This window comes from Ambystoma mexicanum, chromosome 11 (genome assembly GCF_040938575.1).
Source record: "Ambystoma mexicanum isolate Mex_15411 chromosome 11, UKY_AmexF1_1, whole genome shotgun sequence".
NCBI lineage: Eukaryota > Metazoa > Chordata > Amphibia > Caudata > Ambystomatidae > Ambystoma > Ambystoma mexicanum.
In genome coordinates, this window is record NC_090934.1 from 1,167,814,614 (window position 1) to 1,167,837,409 (window position 22,796).

Here is a 22,796-nt window from a genome sequence, read left to right on the forward strand (position 1 = left end):
TGTGGGAGGATCACCTGGGAGGTGAATGGGCCCAGATGAATGAGAAGATTCCATGGGGTGAGACACAGGCCCTCATTACGACCCTGGCGGAAATCGAAAAACGATGGCGGAAATGCAATACCGCCATCGAATAGCGCTCGGTGCGACTATGACCCGTCACCGCAAAGTACGAAGCCATTAGCGACACCGTAGTGAACGCCAACGCTAACTGCACCAAGCACGCGCGCGCGCGCCATGCCAAACCGCAAACACCACCATGGCGCAACGGTACGCCAATTCCGACCCTAGCGGACATGTACCTAACGCCATCAGGCATGGCGTAATGTACCATTCCGCCATGGCGAGAAGTACGGCATCGCGAATCAACCGTAAACGGCCCCACTGAGTGCCTGTACACCGCTCCCTGCCCACAAAGTACAACTCCCCGTAGGTGCAATGAAGCCACAATGCAACCATTGAAATGTACAAGTCACCCATGCATGGCAACGAACAAAAGAAACACAAGAGGGGCCAATGGGAGCTGCAGGGCACAGATGGCACGAATACAGAAGCCATCCCAATGGACATGACCACAGTCCCCCACCAAGAAACGCACGCAAACACAGGCACCTGTGACCAGCAATATTCCGAAAATCACATCATTCCACCAGTCCACCTGGCTGACCGGCATCTGTTACACAAAACCCAATCCCCCGCCCCTGAGCATGACAACATTCAAACTGTCATATTGGCAGCCCCCATCCCTGACCTCACTGGGCTTCGTAGGCAAACGCGCCCAGCACAGTACCACGCAACTAAACCCCGAAGCTGGAACCCAATGCAGATCTCCTCACAATACATCGCCCCCCAAATAGGCATATGCCACATCACTTGCAAAGAAAAACGCTACACGGGCCAAATCAGAATAGAAATTTCATGCACATCAAAATCACCAAGCCCATACAGCCATCAGGCCATGAACTCCAAAACACTAATCACCATTGTGGGCTGCTTCCGCCAGAAATGACCAGCCACTACCTGTGTGTCGCCCTGTTCCCCCATGGTACACAGAGCCACATTCACGTACGAAAAGGCAACATGGAAGCGCACAGAACCGCAGGGCCGTCCCAATGGGGAGGCACTAGTCCAGCTGAAAGGCCGAAATGTTGCTCCGAGCCACCAGTACTGCGTAAGGGCATGTGGGCCATTGGCGATCGTCCCATAAGATCGTAATGCTGCTCCACTGATTAACACGAAGCAGCAGGTGTCGGGAGTAAAATCCATCTGCAGGAGTGGCATACAGATGGCAGTGGCAAAAGGGGAGGAGATACCTGTCAACCAAAAGAAAAGAAAAAGAACAGAATGGCCATCAGAACTACATTCCAACAACTCACTTCAATGATCACACGAAATCCACAGCCATATGCATGCTAGCCCACTCAAAAGGATCATCACCACCCCAAAACCACTTGCGACTCATAACCATCTATATCGAGGTGCAAACACCATCACAAACGAGTGTACCTGTGCATGCGTCTGTCAAAACAGATTCCATCAGATGGGAATGTTAACGTGCATGGACACAAGTGTCTGAGGGCGCCTCGAGACAGGGAGGGCTCAACAAGGCCAGATGGACGATGGTCCCACTATGGCAGCCCTGCATCACATAGCGTAGGGGAGGCGGATAGATCCCAAGAAGCCCTGTACATGGCAAACTCTGTATCAAATCACCTGCCCATGCATCCATCCATCATTCCCTCATCCCGGGATCAAAATGCCTGAATAATTACTCACATAACATTAGAAACATCCATTGAGTCTGTGCGTTATGCAGCCTGCTAAATCCACAGTGCCCCAGCCCGTAATTCCAGTGTTGTGAAGTAACATGTATTTGGGAACGGACGGCCTCATCGCCCACGTAGCTATTGCGCATCCCAAACTATTCATATCAATCATTGCTCCCTCGCCATGGGCCCTGTCTCAAGGACATAGAACAATAGAATGTTATATTTGCAGTCAGACCTGTGGGCATCTCCTCGCCGCTAGCTGGAAACCGAAAGCGCCGCCCTTCGAATTCCTCATTTGCAACATCACGTCGAAAAGGCATCTGTGGCCGTTTGAAATCACTAATTATTCCATCGAGTGCGGCTGTGTGTGAAAATGGCAACTGCCTTCACCCACGAATGGGACGCCCCGCCCGTCGTTGCAACTCGGTACAGTGATGCATGAGGGCCCACCGTTACTCGAGTACTACGTTCCACTGACCCCTCACAAGTCTGTTCGCGACTGCACAGATAGTATGTGAAACAATGGGACCACAGCAGAATGAACATATCAACCAATCTTACACGGCCATCGGGTACAAATACATGATTGCAATAGCAAGATACAATTCCCCGAATTGCAGCGTTGTGCGCGGGACGTGCTCGGCCAAAGGGGAGAGCAGTTTGCACAGGTGGAATCAATCACCACAGGTGGAGGCCATACAGCCTGAAAACACATAAATTGCACAGCCAGTCTCCTCCCACAACCACACCGAAATGCTACCGGCAGGACTCGCGATGTTGGCCCTGGGGGACCTGATAGCACTGCAAGTGCTCCGACTCCAAGAAGAAGACGAACACCAACTACAACCAGCCGCACGGAGGAGACGCAGGAGGAGGAGGAGGCCAAGGCAGGGCCAGCAAGGCCCACCAGCACAGCCACTACCACCACGCAGGCAGCCCGCAATACCACGCCTCCGAGCACATCCGTTCAACCTCACTGATGAGCAGATCCACACCCTCTACCGTCTGGACCGGGACACCATAGCCGCCATTGTGGACATGACACAGGCTGACCTTGTCAGCATGATAGATAGCCCAACCGCCATCCCACCCCTACTGAAGGTGGTGTCTGTACTACACTTCCTGGCCACAGGCACCTACCAGCACACAGTCGGACAGTTGCATGGCATTTCTCAGCCACTGTTCTCACGGACACTATTGCAAGTGCTCGATGCCCTCCTGCAGCACGCAGACGACTACATCTCTCTACCACGCTCGGAGCAGGAAATAACCAACACAAAAGTGGGATTCCATGCACTTGCCGGCATACCGGGTTGCATTGGTGCCATCGACTGCACCCATGTTGAATTGGTCGTCCCACATGCCATGGAGGCCCAGTACCGCAACCGAAAACAATTTCATTCCCTGAATGTACAGATGGTGTGTGACTCCAACAGGATCATTACACATTGTTGTGCCCGATTCCCTGGATCAACCCATGATTCTATGGTCTTGAGGAACTCTACAATACCACGCTACATGGAGCGACACGCAGGGAACAGATCCTGGCTACTCTGTGAGTCTCATTACATGCATGATGATGTGGGGTATGTGAATTGGCAATGACCTGCCAGGAAGGGGGGGGGTGTGCGTACGTATCAATGGCATTCCACATCATACGTTTCTCGTCCACATACAGGTGATGCTGGATATCCACTGAAGAGATGGCTCCTCACACCAGTCCGGAACCCACGGGACCAGCATGAGGAGGACTACAACCATGCCCACTCACGTACCCGTGTAGTCATTGAACAGGCATTCGGCCTACTGAAGACTCGTTTCCGCTGCCTCAGCAGGTCTGGCGGGGCACTCCTGTACCGCCATGAGAAGGTTGCAAAGATGGTGATGACATGTGTCATGCTCCACAACATGTGCGTACGTAGAAATGTGCCCATGCCCCCTGACGCAGAACTGCAAGCACCTGATGATGGTCATGATGAGGGTGGGGATGTGGCAGCACCTCATGGAGTCTGCGAGGCACCGGAGGCCCGTGACATTCGTCAGCATCTCATTGATGTATGCTTCTAGCACTCACGCCTGGTGGCTGATACATGGACACGGGACTCGTGGCACTGCGTGTGTCTGGGACATGCACAATATGGACTGTACGCCTATGATGGCCTAGTACACAAAGATCAATGTCCACACTTCTCATTGGTTGATCGTGCACTTTTTATGGCATATGTGATATCATGTTGAACACCCTATCGACCCGCCACCCAAGTGAGCCCAACACACCCCCTCCACCCTCCTACCTCCCCCCCGAACACCAGTGTCCAAAGATGCTCATTGTCAGTGGGCTGTCGCTATTGCATGCCCCCTCTGCGGGTATCAGGGGCACCCCTGCCTGTGGAGCGCAGGTTCCTTCCAGATCTACGTTGGGGGCTGCCCTGGACGGAACTTGCAACGGATGATGTGTCTGCCTGCTCACGTCCATGCATGTCCCTAAGGGTTTGCGAGAGCTCAGTGAGCACACGGCGCACTGCGGCAAGTTCGGCACATACGTCTTTGGATGTCGCATGCAGTTCCCCCCTCAGGCTCTCGGTGCTTCTCTCAATTTGTGCCCTTAGCGTCTCTGTACCTCTCTCCATTTCTGCCCTAAGTGTCTCAGTTGATGTTTCTATGTCTGCCTTAGTGCCCCCACATTCATCGGCATGGTCCTTGAGGAGTGTGGCCAGTTGCTGCTGTTGTTCGATCAACTGGTCGAGGGACTGTTGCCTCTGCTGGGCCATGGCCATTTGCGGGGGTGTCACAGAGGGGCTGTTGTCCTCATGTTGCCTTGCCACAGGGCTTGTGGGGGATGGCCAGTCGTCGTCTTGTGGGTGCCCCTGCGTGGTATCCTCATGTTGTACGGGATGGGACAGACAGGGGGATTGGGACAGGTCATGGATGGATCTGACTTCGGCATCCCCGTTTTCTGTGTCCGAGCATGCTGCCATCAATGGGGTGTCACCTATGGTGCTGCTGCCACCAGAGGCAGTGCCTTCTGTGGCATCCATTGGGGGGACCTGTGGTGGTGGTGTTGTGGGCATGCTGGCTGCTGGGGTGCCTGTTGATGTTCCCTCCTCTGTGCTGCCACCTGATTTGTGCTGCTGCCGTGTCTTGATGCGTGCAGCTGAGGTGGAGGGTCTCTGGCCGTTGGTCTTGGCCCTCTTTGCAGGTGTGCTGGTAGGGGTGTCCTGTAGCTCGTCGTTTGGATCGGACCCTGTGGTGGAGTAAAGGAGGGCGAGGGTTATTGATGGGTCTGTGGGAATTGGAATGGCATTGTATCACATGCTTTGGGGTGGTACCTGAGGGTGATTTGGGTCGGGGCCTTGGAGGTGCTTTGATTTGTGTGTGGAGTGAGGGTGCAGTTGTTTGGCAGCCTGCAGTTAGGGTGTGCCTGCTGCACGTGTAGTGGGTGTATTAGGGGTTTTTAATTATTTATGTGTTTATTGTGGGTTTTAACGTGCGCTATCAGGCCGATGTGTGTGGACGTTCTCCTGGACATGTGTTTCTGTTGCACTATGTGGACGCATGGTACTTCACATGGATGGACTGTGTGGATTTGGCATTGTTTTATCTGGCCCACCTACCTGAATCTTCGGATGTCTGCACTCCTTTCTCCATCCCTCCGACTCCCTCTATGCTCTCCATTCCGATGGTGGAGGCACAGATTTCTTCCCAGGGGGTCAACTTGATGGGTGATTCAGGACCTCCCCCGGTGGCTGTGGCAATGTTGCGGTTGGCAGAGAGTATGCTGCGGACGCGTATCCGCAGGTCGTCCCATCGCTTGCGGCATTGCTGTGGGGTGCGGGGTGCGGTCCCCACCGCACTTACCCGCTGTGCCACCAGAGCCCATATGGCCTTCTTGTTTGCAAGTGCCGTCCTGGTCATTTGCGTGCAGAAGACGACGGCAGCATTCTCCTGGAGGGTCTCTGTTAGCACGGTGAGTTCCTCACGGGAGAAGTGGACCTGCCGCTTGCGGTCGCACGCTTTCTTCGCTACTTTTCCCATTTTTCTTGGTTTCGCTAGGGTGGTTGACGGGTTGGGGTGTGTTTCAGGGTAGTGATTTTAGTGGTTGTGTGGTTTTAGTGTTTTTATAGGTGTACGCCGGGATGTTTCCCGTTCCGGGCCCATGTTTTAACTTCCGTTTCCGTATATTTCCGGTCACCGTACTTTCCGGTAGGCGCACACTGCGGTGACCGCTAAGAGGGGTGGCGGTATTGCACCTAGGGCGCCGTACGGCGGCGGTGTGGGCCGTTTTGGGGTCATTTCCGCCATCGCGTACTTTGCACTTCCGCCGTGGCGTGGTGCTCGTGCCCGATGGGTCGGAATGGGCCGCACTTTGCTCCTTCGTGCAATGGCGGAAACGCTATTTACGCTGTGGCGCTCCGGTCAGTCGCTTTCCGCCAGGGTCGTAATGAGGGCCACAGTATTTATCTTCTTCTTAGGAAGACATCTCCTCCATATTAAAGTCTGTGATGGCTTGCTGTCGTAACAATCTTTTTGTTCCACAAACTAAACACCAAAATGTGGGTAAAAACAATCACAAATTCCTAGGCATCGGGAGAAATAAAAACCCTTCCAAACCGCTGGAGAATTATAAAGCTTAAAACGTCCCTAACTCCCAAAAGTACAGTGAAAGGAAATCTGTGAATAATGATCTAAACTCTAAAGAACTTTATTCCTCTTTACAATCAAGTCTGCTGACTGATGCTTATGATATTTCTGTAAATAATATTATAGGAAACAGAAATGAGTTTAAGAATGAGCCAGAAAAACTAACATTAGAGTCTTAAGTACTGGGACAAAGAAGAGGGCTAAAGAGGAACAATGCTGCAGGAGCGGTCAGGTTGTTAATAAAAATGACTCACACCTGAGGGAGACTTGGAGGGTTAAAAGGTCCCCTGAGGTGCAGGCCATTGTCTAGCAGGAAGAGCAGTGTGATCCGTGTACAGCCGACACAGAAACCGGAGGAGGGAGAAGACCCCAGGACCACGGTTAAGCAGAAAACAGTAGCCAGTCCTGAGAGGCTCTATGCCTCCAGAAGCCTTAGTGCAGAGGTCACGTAGCAGGAAGTGTGAGAGAGGGAAGCTTGCCCTCTGAAGATCTGCATAAGCTGTGCGCGGGAAGCAAAAGTGAGGGAAACTTTCCTCCCCAAGAAGCTGTTTCCGGTGACTGGCGAGCACCAGAGAGCCTTTCGGAGCAAAGAAAGCTCCTGTTACAAGTAGCGCGGGTGACGGTGGACCAGGAGTAGTAGTTTGCCGAGTTGCGAGGAGCCACTGAAGCAGAACATCTGAGAGCAGCGAGGGGATCGGACACGCACGTCTTACCCAGTGAGTTCACCAGCTGATAGTGACCCTGCAGCGCTCTGAGACTACTCGTGTGCTCAAAGCAGGTGTTTACCAACTAGCAAACACTTACGTATGAGTGGATGTGAAACTAAGAGTTGTTTTGAATACCAAACTATCAGAAAGCAGCGAAAGTCGTATTTGTCAAAACCAAATAACTAACTTTAAGCGTGTGAGTTTGTGGAGAACCCAGCAACCCGAGGGGGCAATATTATTAAAACCTAATATATAAAACCATTGCCAGGAGAAACCAAAAACAAGGCAATTCAAATCCAACAGATGTTGCCAATGGTGAAAGGGGACTAATGAAAGATCCAAAAGGTTGGGAAGCTTGTTGTCCACATTTTGTGAAGAATATAACAAAACCTGGTATAAACCCACATTGCCAAAGCCAAGGCAGAAGCAGAATAAGACCATATCCATGTCAGTATTTGGTTACTTATGCAGTGGGGAAATTAGCAGGGATACATACTCAGATGGCAAACCTTTGAAGTAGTAGGCATGGCATGGGAGTAAACTCAGTATGATTGATGTATTAGGCCTGTCATGAAAGTAAACCAGGTAGTAGTTGATGAAGAGCTATTAAGTGGTCCTGACAAAGACAATGGGCCTCATTAGGACCCTGGAGCTCCCGGAATGAAGGGGGCCGGTAAAGCACCGGCCCCCTTCATTCCGGCAGCGCCGATTTCAAGCTTCCCATTGCGGGACCCGGATCGCATGCCTGATAAAACCAGGCGTGATTTCAGGGTCCCGCGAGGGGAAGAGGGAGGCAAAAACAGGACAGATGTAATCTGCACGTTATTACCTCCCTCCCCATTCCCATTGAGCCCTATGGGGGCTCAAATGGGAATGGGGATGGGTTCCTGCAAGGAGGACTTACCGGGTCCTCCTATCTCGGAGTAACCCGGTAAGTCCCCATTGCAGGAACTCGGTAATGGAGCCCGGAACGGTGGCAGCCATGGAGCTAATAGCTCCATGGCTACCGCCGTTCTCGTAATGAGGCCCAACGTATGTTGCTTGTAGTGCTGAAGGAAGAACTGTATAAAACTGGTGTAGATGAGTTACATTTCTTCAGAAATACTCAGTTGTGGCAAATCATCCTGATAAAGACAACTATTGTTGCAGTTAACGAAGAAAATATTCTTTATGTGAAGAGTATAATTCTGAATCTTACTCTTGCTCAAGGAAGAGAAAGAACCTTCTATTTTCATTGTTTCGTCACTGGAGTGTTGGACATTTTTGTTGTCAAGTTGGAGTTACAAATAACTGTGTTGCAACCTTATTACAAACCAGGATTTCCTTCTTTCTTTTTGGAACTGTGGAGCAGAATCCTGTTTGAATGTGGGGAAGGGGAATTTGCCCAGATTATAAGGAGCGACTGTTGTCATATTACGAATAAAATTGTTATATTATTCATTTTGTTGCATTTGAACTGCCATACATTACCTCATTGATGTATTGTATATATAAGTGTGAGGGACAGATATCCTTTGTTAGAGTGTTTCCTTTAGTTTATTTTAGGCAGGGAAATCCTCCTCAGTGTAGGGATAGTGAGGTGTTTATCCAACATGTAAATTTAATAAAATGGCATCTTTTGAAAAACCTTCCCAAAGTTGTCCGCCTCACATGTCTGACCCCTCACAATAGCCTTAAAGGTTTAAGTTACCTACCTGTAACTATTCTTCTCCAGCATGGGTCTGACATGGATTCACATGCTCATGAATATTCCCCGTTGTAGGGCTGGGAATACTATGTAACAATGTTTTACTTTCAATTTAAAACTGTATTTCTTCTCTAATCACTCTCCTCTGGGTCATACTGCCCCAACCAATAACAGTGCTCTCCCTAAACTCCACCGCTGGTAGACAGCTTCAGATTTGGTAAGCACGTAAAGTGGCAGTATGAAAAAAGGAAGAGCCACAGGGGGGAAGAAGGGAGGGTTTGCATGTGAATCCATGCAGACCCATGCTGGAGAATAATAGTTACAGGTAAGTAATTTAAACCTTCTCCAGCATGGGGGTCTGGCATGGATTCACATGCTCATGAATAACGATTACACAGCAGTACATATACATAACCACGGGAGGTGGCAAGGCTCAATAGAAGCAGTAACACTCACCCCTGGAACAGACTCACCTCAAATAAACAGGTTGTGTTGCACCACTTGGCCTACTTAGGACTTCTCCCTAGAATCCCTGTCGATGCAGTAGAATCTTGTGAATGTGTGCGACAACCTCCACGTAACAGCCCTGCAGATGTCAAGCAGGGTCACACCAGGCAGAAACGCTGTTGTTGCTGCGATGGCTCTGGTGGAATGGGCTGAAAGAGGTTGGTCAGCCAGCCGATGACAGTGCATGGTGCAGCCGGAGAGCCACCTAGAGATGGAAGCCTTCGACAAGGCCTTTCCGTGTTTCACAGGACCAAAATTGATGAACATTTGAGAAGTCTTCCGAAAGCTCTTTGTGCGTGCCACGAAAAACTTCAAGGCACGACCAATGTTGAGCGAAAGCAAGAGCCTCTCCCCCGGAGATGTCGGATTCGGGAAGAAGACAGGTAACACCAAAGGCTTGTTGACGTGGAACTCTGATGGCACCTTTGGGATAAAAGTGGGGGGTGTACACAGTACAACCCTTGAAGCATGGAAGGACAGGTATGGCTGTTCTCATGACAGTGCCTGGATCTGCCCAACTCGCCTGGCCGAGGTGATCGCCACAAGGAACGCCGTCTCCCACGATGGGAATTTGAATGGGGCCTGATGCATTGACTCAAAGGGTGGCCCCATAAGTTTAGTCAAATCCACATTCAGTTCCCAAGCCGGGCAGGATCCTTCACTGGAGGAAAAGTCCTGAAGAGCCCCTTGAGGAACTCTTTGACGTGTCTGAGACCACAGGGAAGGCTTGCCCGGCGCCCTGGTGTAGCGAAAAATATGGCTGCCAGGTGCACCTTGATAGAGGCATTAGCCAGTCTAGCATTGGCCAAGGAAAGCAGGTATGGTAGGAGCTGCGGGGCTGCCACATGCAGAGGGGAGACCTGCACCACACAGTGAAATGCTTCCACTATTGTCCGTGGCAAGTAAATGTTGAAGAGGCCCTGGCCTTGGCGAGAATGTCCTTACACTCCGCAGGTAAAGCATAATGTCCAAAGTCTAGGGCTACAGGAGCCAAGCTCTGAGGTTCAGCGACACTGGGTCATGGTGCAGAATTACTCATCCCTCGCTGGACAGAAGGTCTGGCAAGCATGGCCTCTTGATGGACAGAGCCGCCAACAGACCTAGCAGGTCTGGATACCAGATTTGTTGTGGCTACGCCAGAACAATGAGTATTATCTGGCAGTGATGCTGTCTGAGTATGCTGATCACTCGTAGTAGGAGTGACAACGAAGGAAGAGAGTAAAGGAACTGTCCCTCCCAAGGGAACGAGAATGCATACCCCATGCTCCTCGGCTGTAGGAACCTGTTAGTGAACTTTTGACATTTGGAATTCACCGCCATCTCAAAGAGATTAATCTGTGGCAGACCCCATTCATGAAATAGAAGATCCACCTGGTCCTGGCGAAGTTCTGGAAACCCAGCAGGAGGACCGAAAGGACGACGACGGATGTTGCTGCAGGGTACCCAGTGAACGCGTTGTCTCCGTGTCCATCTTGATGAGTTGAAGGGACTCTGTTTCCCATCTGACAGAATCCGGTATCAGTGACGTCCCCTGCCACTGTGATGGCGTGGTCCGAGGGCACTTACCCCTACTGGAACAGCTCCAGAGATTCTGCCTCCTTGTCATCACGTAGGAACTGAAGAATTGGGCCCAGCTTGTACCTGAGTTCCCGGTCATAGTGTGACAAAATGGCCAGCGCATTCTCAGCTTTAATAGTGCTGGCAGCCGTATAAATAATTCTCTTCCCCATACTGTCCAGTTTCTTTCCCATCTGGTATGGGGGTACCACGGACGAGGATGATGGTTTTGCAGAGTGTTTCCTGGCCGCGGCTGTGAACATAGAGTCAGGTGAAGGCTAGGACCTCAGGCACTTCGGGGCAGAGTCTGGGACTCTGTAACTTTTCCTCGAGCGCATCACGCTTGGGCAGGGCGGTGTTGGAGTTCTTCAAGACTGTTACGCCTTCATCCCAGATATCGTCCAGCAAAGTAATGGACATGATGGTCCTCCGTCTGGAGTTGCGCCTTTGATAAAGAGACCCTTCCTTTCTCGACTCCTCAGGCACTAGCTGAAAGAGCTTGGAGGCTCTGCACATCATCGATTGGAAGGAGCCAACCTCATCCGGCGGAGTGGCCCTGTGGGGGTCATCTACGCCTGCTGGTTCTCCGTCCGCTGGAACAAAGTGGTCGGCCTCGTCGGTGTCCGTGGCCTTAGCTGCCGTATCCGTGCCGGTGTGCATGATAGGATACCCTATTGGTGTCAAATGCCAAGGAGGAGGCGTGGCAGCGGTGGTGTTGGCTGGCGCCCTGGGCAAGCCGGGTCCTTTGACTTGCACTTCTGTGGTCTTGAAGGACTTGCAGTTGGAGCAGGGCCCGGTATGGGAGTTGGCATCTGCTGTATTTCCGTTACCAGCGTGGTCAGAATGTCCAAACAAACGTCTCTGGGTTGAAGTGTCGCAGGAATGGGAGCTGGAGGCTCCGAGCTGATATTCCTCTTCTGAACCAGTAGCCAATAGGGTTCGCCTTGAGGCAAACCACCTCTTTGACCACCCTCTGCCAGGTCGTCACCCTCATCAGAGCTAGTATGAATATGTATTGGCACACTTGGCTCAGCTCCCATCTCTGTACCCCTCTTAGGGGTCGTCAGGGTGATACTCCTTCGCTTTCCTGAATTTTCCAGGGGGAATTTGCCATATGTGCCAGCAATGACACACGTAGAGTAGCCGCCGCTGTGACCGTGGTTACCATATTCGTGGTCTGCCCTCCCTTTGACGAAGTAGGGGTCGTCAACAAGGTTGTCATGGTATCAGCAGTCGTAGTCGTCGAGGTGGCCGTTGATGACGCAGTTGTTGTCTTGGCTGAATGCAATGGCAATGGAGGTAGAGAAGGGCCTGCCTTAGACTTTTCCTTTGTTGCCTTATCCGTCAATGGTACGTGTAGTTTCAGAGCAATCAAGGATTTCCTCTTCGAGTGTGTGACTCTTGCTGGTAGGCTCACTGTGGATGTGGTCGATGATGGTGACCTTGCCCTTCCCGAGTCAGACTCCGCAACAGCGGCAAACCCAGTGGGATCTGTGGTCTTTGGCATTACCTTCTTTTGGACCACCACAAGCGAGGTATCCTCAAAGGACCTCAACCTCTTATATGAGGGAATTCGCTCGTGGGACCGGAAGGCCCTGGAGGAAGCTTGATCATGCCCAGGGGCTAAGTCAGAGGACTTAGCCAACTTTAACCATGCCACCAACCTGCTGTAGCGGTTCTTCTTGGTGTTCTTCGAAAGCCCACGGCAGACCTCGCATCCCTCCTCATCATGGTCCAGATGCAGGCAGTAAAGACATTTGTGGTGTCGATCCTCCACAAAAACATTTCTTAGTGCACATTTCGCAGAGTTCGAAGATGCATCTCTTCTCCTCAGTCACGGTGAAGAAGGCGCAAAGTAGTCCCAAGCCTGGGCCTTCCAATGAAGATCCTTGATGAAGCTTGATCTTCACCGACAACGGGTCCCACTGCCGGTATGCAACATCCAGTCGAACATTGAATTAAAAAATTGGTCAAAACTCTAAAAATGTTATCCGAAAATTCGAACATAAGGAAAAAAAACTCAGAGAGCACTAAGAGGACTCCCAATACTGAAGTATGCAGTAAAAATCTTAAAATGGCCACTATGGGTGGAGTTTAGGGAGAGGACTGTCATTGTTTGGGGCAGTATGATCCAGAAAACAGTGATTGGTTTAGAGAAGAAATACAGTTTTAAAGTGAAACCGTTTTTTCTTTTACCGAGGATTCCCAGACCGATGACGGGGAATACTCATGAGCATGTGAATCCATGCCAGACCCCATGCTGGAGAAGAAGAAATACGGACAGAAGTTCTTTAAAGTTTGCAGTCCATTAAATCACTTCAGCAGCCAATTTGTGTCCAAAGTTGAGAAAACTGTTTTGGATCAAATTACAGAGTGGCTTCTGCTGCCTTCTTCAGAAATTACCTGTGATGGGCTACTAGCTGGATCAACCAAATTCTGACAAGCCATCTGGATAGCCTGGTTGGCACGGGCAAACTGGATTGGGTCCACTAGTCCCTGGTGACCAGCTTGGCTGTTAGGATCTGAAATTCCTACTAGGTATGCAGCCTGAAAAAAGGGAAATAGCCATTACAATTCTGAATTACAACAGACAAACTTAAAAAGTCATCACATGAAAATGGTACCAGATTAAGGAGGTAGGCGTTTTTTTACTCTGATCGACACATCAGTATTCAAGATTTGCAACAAGTCACTGAACAAACGCCCACAGATAAGTGGAGTAATTACTTAAAGCTTGTGGCATGAATGGTATTTCTCATAGGTAACATTTTACTTTTATGCATGATAATAACTAGACAACAAAAACATCAATATATGCTCAACATGTTTACACACTATGCCCCTCTTCTACTACACAAAATACAAACAAAAGCATTTGCATCTCTTTATTCAACCATTGATGAATACACTGCAACAGGTTAACCATCACTCTCTGAACAATAACAAATCAGCCTCTGTGTTTTTGTAGCAGTGACCGCTAGAAGTGAATACAATACTTCAAGTGCATCTACACAAGTGACGTGTGGTGACATAAGGCATAATACTAATCGTTATATGTTCACATGTAGGTACCTTGGCAAATGGACGTAGATGAGTGGAATTGTATGAGAGACATTTTAAGCAAACCTACCGAGAAGTTGAACACGTTTTTTTATAATGGAATATATAAGCCAACATACTGCAGGAAATGAAATCAACAAAGTCAGGGGTCTAAGTTACTACAGTATTGAATTCAGGTGATTGAAGTATGCAGATTTTCACTGAGAAGATTTGCTAACCCACATTGTCGCGCATTGAAACACTATAGGATGTATAGGAGCGTTATAAATGCCATATCATATCATACCATATCATATCATATCATAACATCCTCAGGCCCCGATTTTGGTCAACAAGGGTGTGTTCAGTTGTAGAATGTTCATGTTGGATGTATACATCTATTGCATATTACACTGGACATGTTTAGTCATTTATTTTACTTACCTTAACGTTGATTTGTGCACAGACGGAGACTTAGAAATCACACATTCTCACCTATTTTGAAGGTTCCTCTATTTTGCCTGTCTTACTGCCTAAACTGAACATCACATTTCATTGATTTAATGTTTATCTTTATAACATACTTTTTAAAAAATCATTTCAGTTGGAGAAATGCGTGACATTATTTCATTGAATGTTTTTGGGACTACTGTGTTGACTGTTATAATGTTACCAGAAGGTGATCATATGAAGATCATAGGAATATAAATACAGCTCTCCCACTAAATGAATTCAGACTAGATTACACTTTCCCTCTCTAACCTATATCCAAAGCCTATAACCTAAAATGTAGCCTCTAACCATGTCCTTCAAATTGTACTTAATATTCTATCTGGTTTCTGTAATCTTACTATTGAACTATTTTACTGTATCCTCACAGTAGATTGCTTCAATGGCACACAGCTAGTTTTACGCAGTATAAAACCAAGGTACTAAATACATAATGGCCTTAATTAAACATTGGATTACTGTGCAATTTGTAAACTTTACATAGAAGTATTTCTTTCAAGCATTACTCGTATATTAATTATATAAAGGAAGATTAAAGAGAAGCGTGATGGTCAGATGCTGAGGAAGATGGTTGCATTGTTCTAAAGGGACCGAGCAATATAAAGTAGAGGCTTGGCATTGTGACAGGCGAGCAAAACGGTAAACTAAAGAGTTCCCCACCTTTGGCAATGTTAAGTATCATGGATACGGTATTCCTCCCACAGATTCCTCATCAACTCTTCAGATACCACTCTAAAAGAGAGCTGGTCAATTAGTTTGACTTTTTTGTGTGATAATGAAACTGCTCCTTAGTATCTGCAACAGCGGAAAAAGGGGCAGAGCTAAGGTCAAAGGGCTCAAGTCACCCCATATGTATAGCAAAAACTTCACTTCCAAAGCAACAGGCTTCACTAACAGCGGGAGCGGAGAGAAAGGTGATGTAGTGTAGCGCTGAGAGAAAACTTGTGTGAATCAGTCTATGCCTGTTTGACATTTATAAAGAAAAAAGTGGGATTCGTTAGATAAATAACATGATGTCATGTAACCTGCTCTTCTATTGGATACCTTCCTCCCAAAGAGTCCTCATTAATAAAAGACTCTGATAGCCATAACTAGAGGATGGAGGGAAGAGTGTGAGGTAATCTGACTTACACAAAACTGCCTTACACCACAATGGCCTGTAGCACAGGGCATCTCACTCACAGTGCTTTATAAACGTGTTAAGAGATACTTAGATTTCCTGACCTCTTGTGAAATTGTCCCTCAAGCCTTCAGGCATGTCTTTCTTTGCAAACTCGCATGAGGCTTTGATGCAAAAAAAGGGTGTCATCTGACAAATTCCATGCCATATATCTCAGCCTCTCAGCAGCGAAGCATAAAGGATGAGGCTGCCAAGGCTGAGTTAGATAACCTAGAAAGACTATGAAGACAGCAAGTCCACCCTTGCTGAAAGGTTCCAAGGAGGACAGATGGACATGTTCAGAGGAGGTTTTGGTTACAACATTTGCCTGGCCTTATCTACAGCACGCAAGATTGTGGTGGACCTGATCTTCCACAGACTCCTAAGACCCAGCGGAAAGATCAGAATCAGCAGGAAATCAGAGGAAAATAAAGTTTCACTCAACAATCAATGCATTCCCCATAGCCTGTCCTTTGGGGGTAATTCCATCAATCTGAGCAACTCGCACTTGTTATTAACACTGGAAACGAAGAGGTCCACCTGAAGGGTCCCCCAAACAGCAAAGATTCCTGATAGAGCTCCCACGCAGTGGAGGCCGAAGTCTGCTTCCTCATCTCATCCGCAACCCCATTTTCTGTTCCTGGATGATGGGCAGCCAACAGAGACATGTCTTTCTCTGGAGTCCAGAACCAATACCTCATTGATTGCCTGCACAGAGGCAGCAAAACGACACCACTCTGCTTGTTGAGGTAATATACATGACCACGGTATTGTCCGTCAGGATCAGCACACCTTGTCCCATATGGATGGGAGGAAAGTCATTAGGGCCAGCCCTAAAGCCTACAGTTACAGTAAACTGATTTGATCCTGATTTTGGCAGGGGACCAGAGCACACTCACCATCACATCGTTCAAGTGAACACTCCAGCCTTTCAGTGAAGCATGGGTACAATGAGAAGATGCAGAAAGGCTGTTGTCAGGGACAGACTCAGATCAGAAACATTCGGATGGGCTGGGTAGGTGGGTGGGGTCAGTCCCTGCTCCTGCTGGGTTTCCAGAACCTCCCCTATTAACAGGAGTGACTGGGATGGCCTTACCTGGAACTTCTTGTTGGTCAAGAAGATGCCCAAGATTGCAGCAGCCCGCATGTGTGAAACAGATGGGTCGACACTGCGTCCAGGGAGTCATCCAGGTAGGGAAAGAGATGAATCCGGGCCAAACTGAAACATGCAGCCATCACAGCAAACAGCTTGGAGAAGACCCTTGGGGTAGAAAATAGGCTGTAGGGCAGAACTTTGAACTTGTAATGCGTGTCCCCAAACACAAAGCTGCCTGTGCATCAAATGGATATGCAAGTGCAAGTAGGAATCCTACAGGACAAGAGTGACCTGCCAATCTTGACATTTGAGGGTCTGGAGGATATGATCTAAGGTGATCATCTTGAACCTGTCCATGTGCAGGAACACATTCAGCAACATCACACATACACACACACACACACACACACACACACACACACTGGATGGGAGTGGGTAAGGTGGACTCTGAGGGGTTTTAGACCCAGGATCACAGAGGGGACAGGAATGAGATAACACCACTTCTCTGCACTCCCCCTGCCTCTACCATGATGGGAAACGTGCCACTAGGTTTGCTTGCCAGAGGGTACCTGGTACCTGCCAGAGTGGGCAGAAAAGGAAGATATCCTGGTGGGAAGGGAGGCAGACTATTGCCAAATAGCTAAACCAAGGGATTTGGCCTTGGAGGCTTTACATTTGCTTTAATCCCAGCTGGGAAGCAACCAAGTGCTGTTCATAGAGGACACACCAGGTGGTTAATAGTAAGGATAAGGGAGCTGTGATAGATAGTGGGAGCAGGGAGGCGGCTGAGGTCTAGAGGGGGAGAATTAGGGCTGAGTGGAGCAATAGGCAAGATTCTCTGGGTTTGCTCATAGTCTCGTGTAGAAGGGATATATTAAAGCCATTTGGGCTGGATGGCCGCTTTTGGGGTGAAACCAAACCTGATTTGCCTACAGTTATTCCCCTCCTGTAGCGGCATGGCAGGCTGAAAAGTGATGGTATACAGGGATGCCCCGAGTAATGCCAGAGGTTAGGATTCATTTCAGCCATCAATCTTTGCCCATTAAGTGGTAGTGACCATGTAAATTAATCAAGAACCTTGGCCTGGATGGCAGGAACAAACCCAGGCCTCTGCATCCAGGAATGTCTGCAAATCACAGACCTTGTAACCATAGCTCTAGCAACAGAGTCTCCTATGTTGATGCCTGAAAGCAGGATCCACCAACTTCCCACCATTGACCAGCAAGGTAAACCTCCCTCTCACATCCGACATTGGGAGATTCTCTGCACTCTGAGATTGCACTTAACAAACCGGGTGTATTTTGCCTCGTGTTCACAGCCCACAACGCTAGGCTACCTAAAGCAAAACCCTTTCGAACAAAAACATCCAACTATTACTCTCATTGTCCAGGGCAAAAAGTTGGTAAAGTGGCACACTTGAAACACATAGTGAAAGACTGAACCACCAGGTCCTCAGCCATAGGATTTGTGTACAAGAATTCAAGATCAGTGGGGTCTGAATGATGCTTCGTCAGGTCTCGGCCCATAGCAGGTGGCATGCTTGGTATCATCCAAGTAGCCATCACGGATGCAGCAATCACTCTGATAAATGGCCAAAGTCTCTCTTTCAGGGGACTGTGGGCAGGAGGTTATTCAAGTGAAACTGGACAACTCGATTTGTCAGCACTGTAAAACGCAAAGTGTCAATGTCTTTACAAATAGACTCCTGAATCGGAGGCGTTTCTAGGGTGCGCCTGAGGGAGCTATAGCCCTGTGTCTTTTGACTGTAGCCCCAGATAGAAGCTCAGGGTCAACAACCAAAAGGCTAGCTAGCCCGAGTCTCGACAGTCGCGACAATAGCAAAGCCCCAGATCTTTTCCAGACCTAGCAAAACCCCTGACTGAAAGGATGTATGCTGCTTGACTTAAGCAGAGGTCTGCATGAAATGCATCTCTGGGGAATCGTCTAGAGCATGACAACACACAATTAGGCTTTGTCAGATCTATGAAGATAGAAGTGTTGTTTCACCTCTAGAGGTTTTTCCCTCACGACAGGATCGCACTAACTGGAAAATACACCTTGATGAGAGGTGGTCAAGTGAAAAGGTGAAGTATGACCAAGGCTCTCTCCCTGGCTGTGAAGAAAAGACAAAATAGATTAAGTAATAATAGTATAGTTAACCTCTGTCTCAGTATCATATCCTCAGGAGAGATGTCTCGAGTCGGTAGATAAGTGTGGACCAAAGCAATGCATGATTGTCAGTAGAAGAAAAACACACAAAAATTGCAAATAACCCGCAGGGATCCGACCCGAGTGGCGGCATGAGGGAGCAACACTATTTAAAAAAAAAATCTTTTTTATTTTATTTGTATTCAGTTCCAGAAGAACTTTTACAAATTACAAATGACAGATTACAAGTCGGATTACAAATCAAAGTAAGAAAATCACAGAATCCCAAAGTGTCTAAAAACAATCCATCAAGTCATACTCATTCTGTACACAGGTTAACGTAATTCCATACCTCTTGTTTTAGCCACTCCTAATCAATTCGTAGTGTAACATGTAAAATCACACAGCCAATATATCTGCGGGTCATTTAAAATCAACTAAAATCAGTCATCATATGTGTACATTACATACCATAAATGCCTAATGTATGTAGATTGTGTATATACACAACACCTCGAGACTTGGTGAATATATTGGCGGATGCTGGCCTCATACTGTTATGTTACTTGTTATGTTACTTGGCATTTATATAGCGCTCTATATATCATTGGTATGATCTCAAAGCGCTGGTAGGTTGAACACCCCGGGAACCGCAGTTCTGGTCTGTAGAGAGAGATAGTGTCGTAGGGTGCGTGGTTGCACCAGTTATGTGTGCAGCTGATGTAATTGCCGGATGGTAGCTGCATCCTAGCGTTGGGTGTGGTGTTGAAGATATCAGTTGGATGTGTGCAGTCTGGTGGGTGGACACCCAGACTGGGTTTGGCTGCATTAGGCCTGAAGAACGCTTATGTGAGCAACTAGGCCGGAATGTCATGGGATAGCTGGGTTTTATTAGGGTGATGAGGTGTTCATGGGGTAGTGTTCGTATGTGAACAGCTAGGCCACATTTATCAGGGGTATAGCTGTGTTCTAGTTGTGTGATTGTGTATAGTAGAGAGTTGGCGTAGTGATTTGATATGATATGATGGTTCATCTTTAGAGCGCCCGAGACAGGCACGTGAACAGGAGGGCAGGGAACACCACGATACACGGACACGCAGTGACAAGGGGCTGGGCTTACAGCACCAGGACGGGGGCATGCAAATATATAGCAACAGCATGGGGAACAAGAAAGCAGGGTACACAGTGACATAAGGGCACGGTGGGCACACACCGTGATGAGAGGGTTGGGTAATACATTGGGATACATAGCGACATCACAGGAACATGATGACGGGGAACACAGTGACACACGGACACACAGTGACAGGAGGCTGGGCTTACACGGATAGGAGGACGATACAGGGATATATAACAACAGCATGGGGAACAAGAAAGCAGGGCACAGAGACACGAGCATGGTGAGCACACACAGGAACTAGAGTGTAGGGTAATTCCATCCATTCCATCAATTCATCCATCCATTTTCTTCCATTTCTATATCCATTCATTCCATCTGTCCATTTCATCAATGCATCCATCAATTTCTTCCATTTCTTCATCCATTCATTCCATCCATTTGTTGCGTCCAACCAATGCCTTCTATCGTTTGCATCGCTTCCATCACTTCCATTCCCCCATTCCATCCATCATTTCCATATACATCCATTCCATATGCCATCCATTCCATCCATTCATTCCACATGCGTCCATCCATTCCATTAATTCCATCCATTCCATCCATCCATCCATTCCGTCCATCCAATCCATCCTATCCATTCTATCCATTTCATCTATTCTATCCATTCTATCCATTCTATCCATTCCATCCATTCCATTCTATCCATTCCATCCATTCCATCCATCCATACATTCGTCCATCCATCCATCCATCCATCCATCCATCCATCCATCCATCCATCCTTTCCATCTATCTTTTCCATCTATCCCATCCATAATACATTGGGATACATAGCGACATCATGGGAACAGGGGGGCAGGGTACAGAGCGACATACGGGCAGAGAGGGGCATAAAGCGACTGAGGGTATGGCTTACAGCGACAGGACGGGGTGGCAGAGGGATACATAGTGACATCAAGGGTAAACAAGAGGGAAGTTACACAGCGACGCACAAGCAAAGCAGGGAATTTAGTGACATCACAGGGCCAGAGGGGAGGGTAATCTTAGGGTGCGGGGTGGGAGGTAAGGTTTTAACTTATCTTGCAGGTATAGTGGGCCGGTCTTGTGCACTGCACGATGAGTGATGCACAGGGTCTTGAAAGTGGCCCTTTGTCCGACTGGGAGCCAGTGGAGGGTTCGGAGAGCTGGAGAGGTGTGGTCTCTTGGACCCAGGGCAAGGAGCATTTTAGCAGCAGCGTTTTGTGCTCTTTGGAGTTTAATATGGTGGTATTCCGGGCCCATAGATACACGGAGTTGGCATAGTCGAGTCTCAACATTACAATAGACATAATAACGGCAAGTCTTTTTGGCCCACACAGGTTCTTCTGTATCTGCCCCTGTGTAAATGTTCACACTCACTTGGCTTCTCCTTACCAGCCTCTTGGATCTATGGGAAGGTCTCACCCTCACTTGGCTTCTCCTTGTCCTTGCCACACTGTATTTGTGAATAAAGTTTACCTTGTGGTGATTTTTACTCCTACCACTTGCAGCCACCCTCTCTCGCAATCTTCCACTCTTGCTCTCTTGCCTCTTACTTTGCTTTCAAATAGGCACTATTTTCTTGCCTCTTACTTTGATTTCAAACAGGCAATACTTCTCTTGTACTTCATTTTCATTTGTCATCTTGGTCGTAACTTTGCAAATTAAGGTTTCATTCAGTTCAGTATTCAATATTTGCTTTGCCACTTCATTTTCACTCAACACACAGCTTCACGTCAATTTCATGAATAACTTGCTGGATTGCTCGTTCAGCATTCGCCTTGCTTCCCAACAGCCCCAGGAGTGCCCTGGTTCGAGGGACTTTCTCCCTTTACTCACCGGTCCCTGGTGTTCCCTCTGGGCAGTTGTGCTGTTCGGTCTCAGCTTCACCCGCTGGCTTTCCTTTAACCACGAGCCCCGCTTTCACTTCTGCTGCTCTTCTGACCTTAACGGCAGCTCTGCTTCTCACTTCTGCGGATGCTAACAGCAACTTTTTTTTTTCTTCGCCTGCAGCTCCGGCTGCGTATCCCTGACCACAGAGGCTCCCAAACTTGTGGTTTTCTTGCGGCCCGCCTTCTCCTTGTTTCCACAGTTACTTGGGATTGTCATGGCGCGACATGCATCCATTGCCAGGCGGATCCGCCATGTTGGAGTGGGCTAGGGGAGCGCCAGCACCACCATTACCATAGCAACGATGCTGCAGCTCTGGGTCTGCGGCGGTGAATCATGACACGTATAATGTTTGGCACCTACATTAATAAGTGCAATCAGCCTACATGAGGAGCTCAACTGTGGGTTCTTCCCCGGCTTGGGAATGAGCGTAATGTGTACGATCTCCATGGATAGTGATATGCAGCCCCTTTCTCGAAAGTCATTAAATACCTCGACCAGTCCTTTAGCCAGAAGATGTTTGAATGCTGTGTAGAACACTGCTGTCAGCCCATCCTACCCTTGGCTCTTGTGTGGTTTTAACCTCGCTATTGCCCGCTGTACCTCCTCCCATGTTATGGGTTCTTCTAACTGTTCTCTTCGTTCCGAGGACAACCGCGGTCCCGAACACCCCGCCAGGTACGCCTTTTGTACCTCTCTGTTACATGGTTCTTCCCTGTAGAGGTCAGTAAAGAACTCCTGGATGGTCCTGCATTTATCTCTCTCTGCCCCCACCAACCTGACCCCTTTATCCTCCAGATCGGCTATTGTTAGGGAGAATTCTCATTCTATGGCTAATTTCCCCTACCTATAGAGTCCCCCAGCAGCTTTGCTGGATTTGAAGGGTTTGTTTCATTTTACCTGCTAAGAGTGAGAGCGCTTTTCCCACTCTTAGGCATTTTTGCTATGTGT

At 48.4% G+C, this 22,796-nt stretch overlaps 1 protein-coding gene across 11 annotated transcripts in view; it reads right to left on the reverse strand.

Annotated features, from left to right (window-relative positions):
* Positions 1 to 22,796, reverse strand: part of TLN2 (talin 2) — a 7,472,684-nt gene that overhangs the window by 4,246,387 nt on the left and 3,203,501 nt on the right. For all 11 annotated transcript variants that reach the window (XM_069624483.1, XM_069624482.1, XM_069624486.1 and 8 more), the window contains one exon: positions 13,269 to 13,412. In XM_069624483.1, coding sequence (XP_069480584.1) covers positions 13,269 to 13,412 — 144 coding nt within the window. The remainder of the gene's footprint in view (positions 1 to 13,268; positions 13,413 to 22,796) is intronic.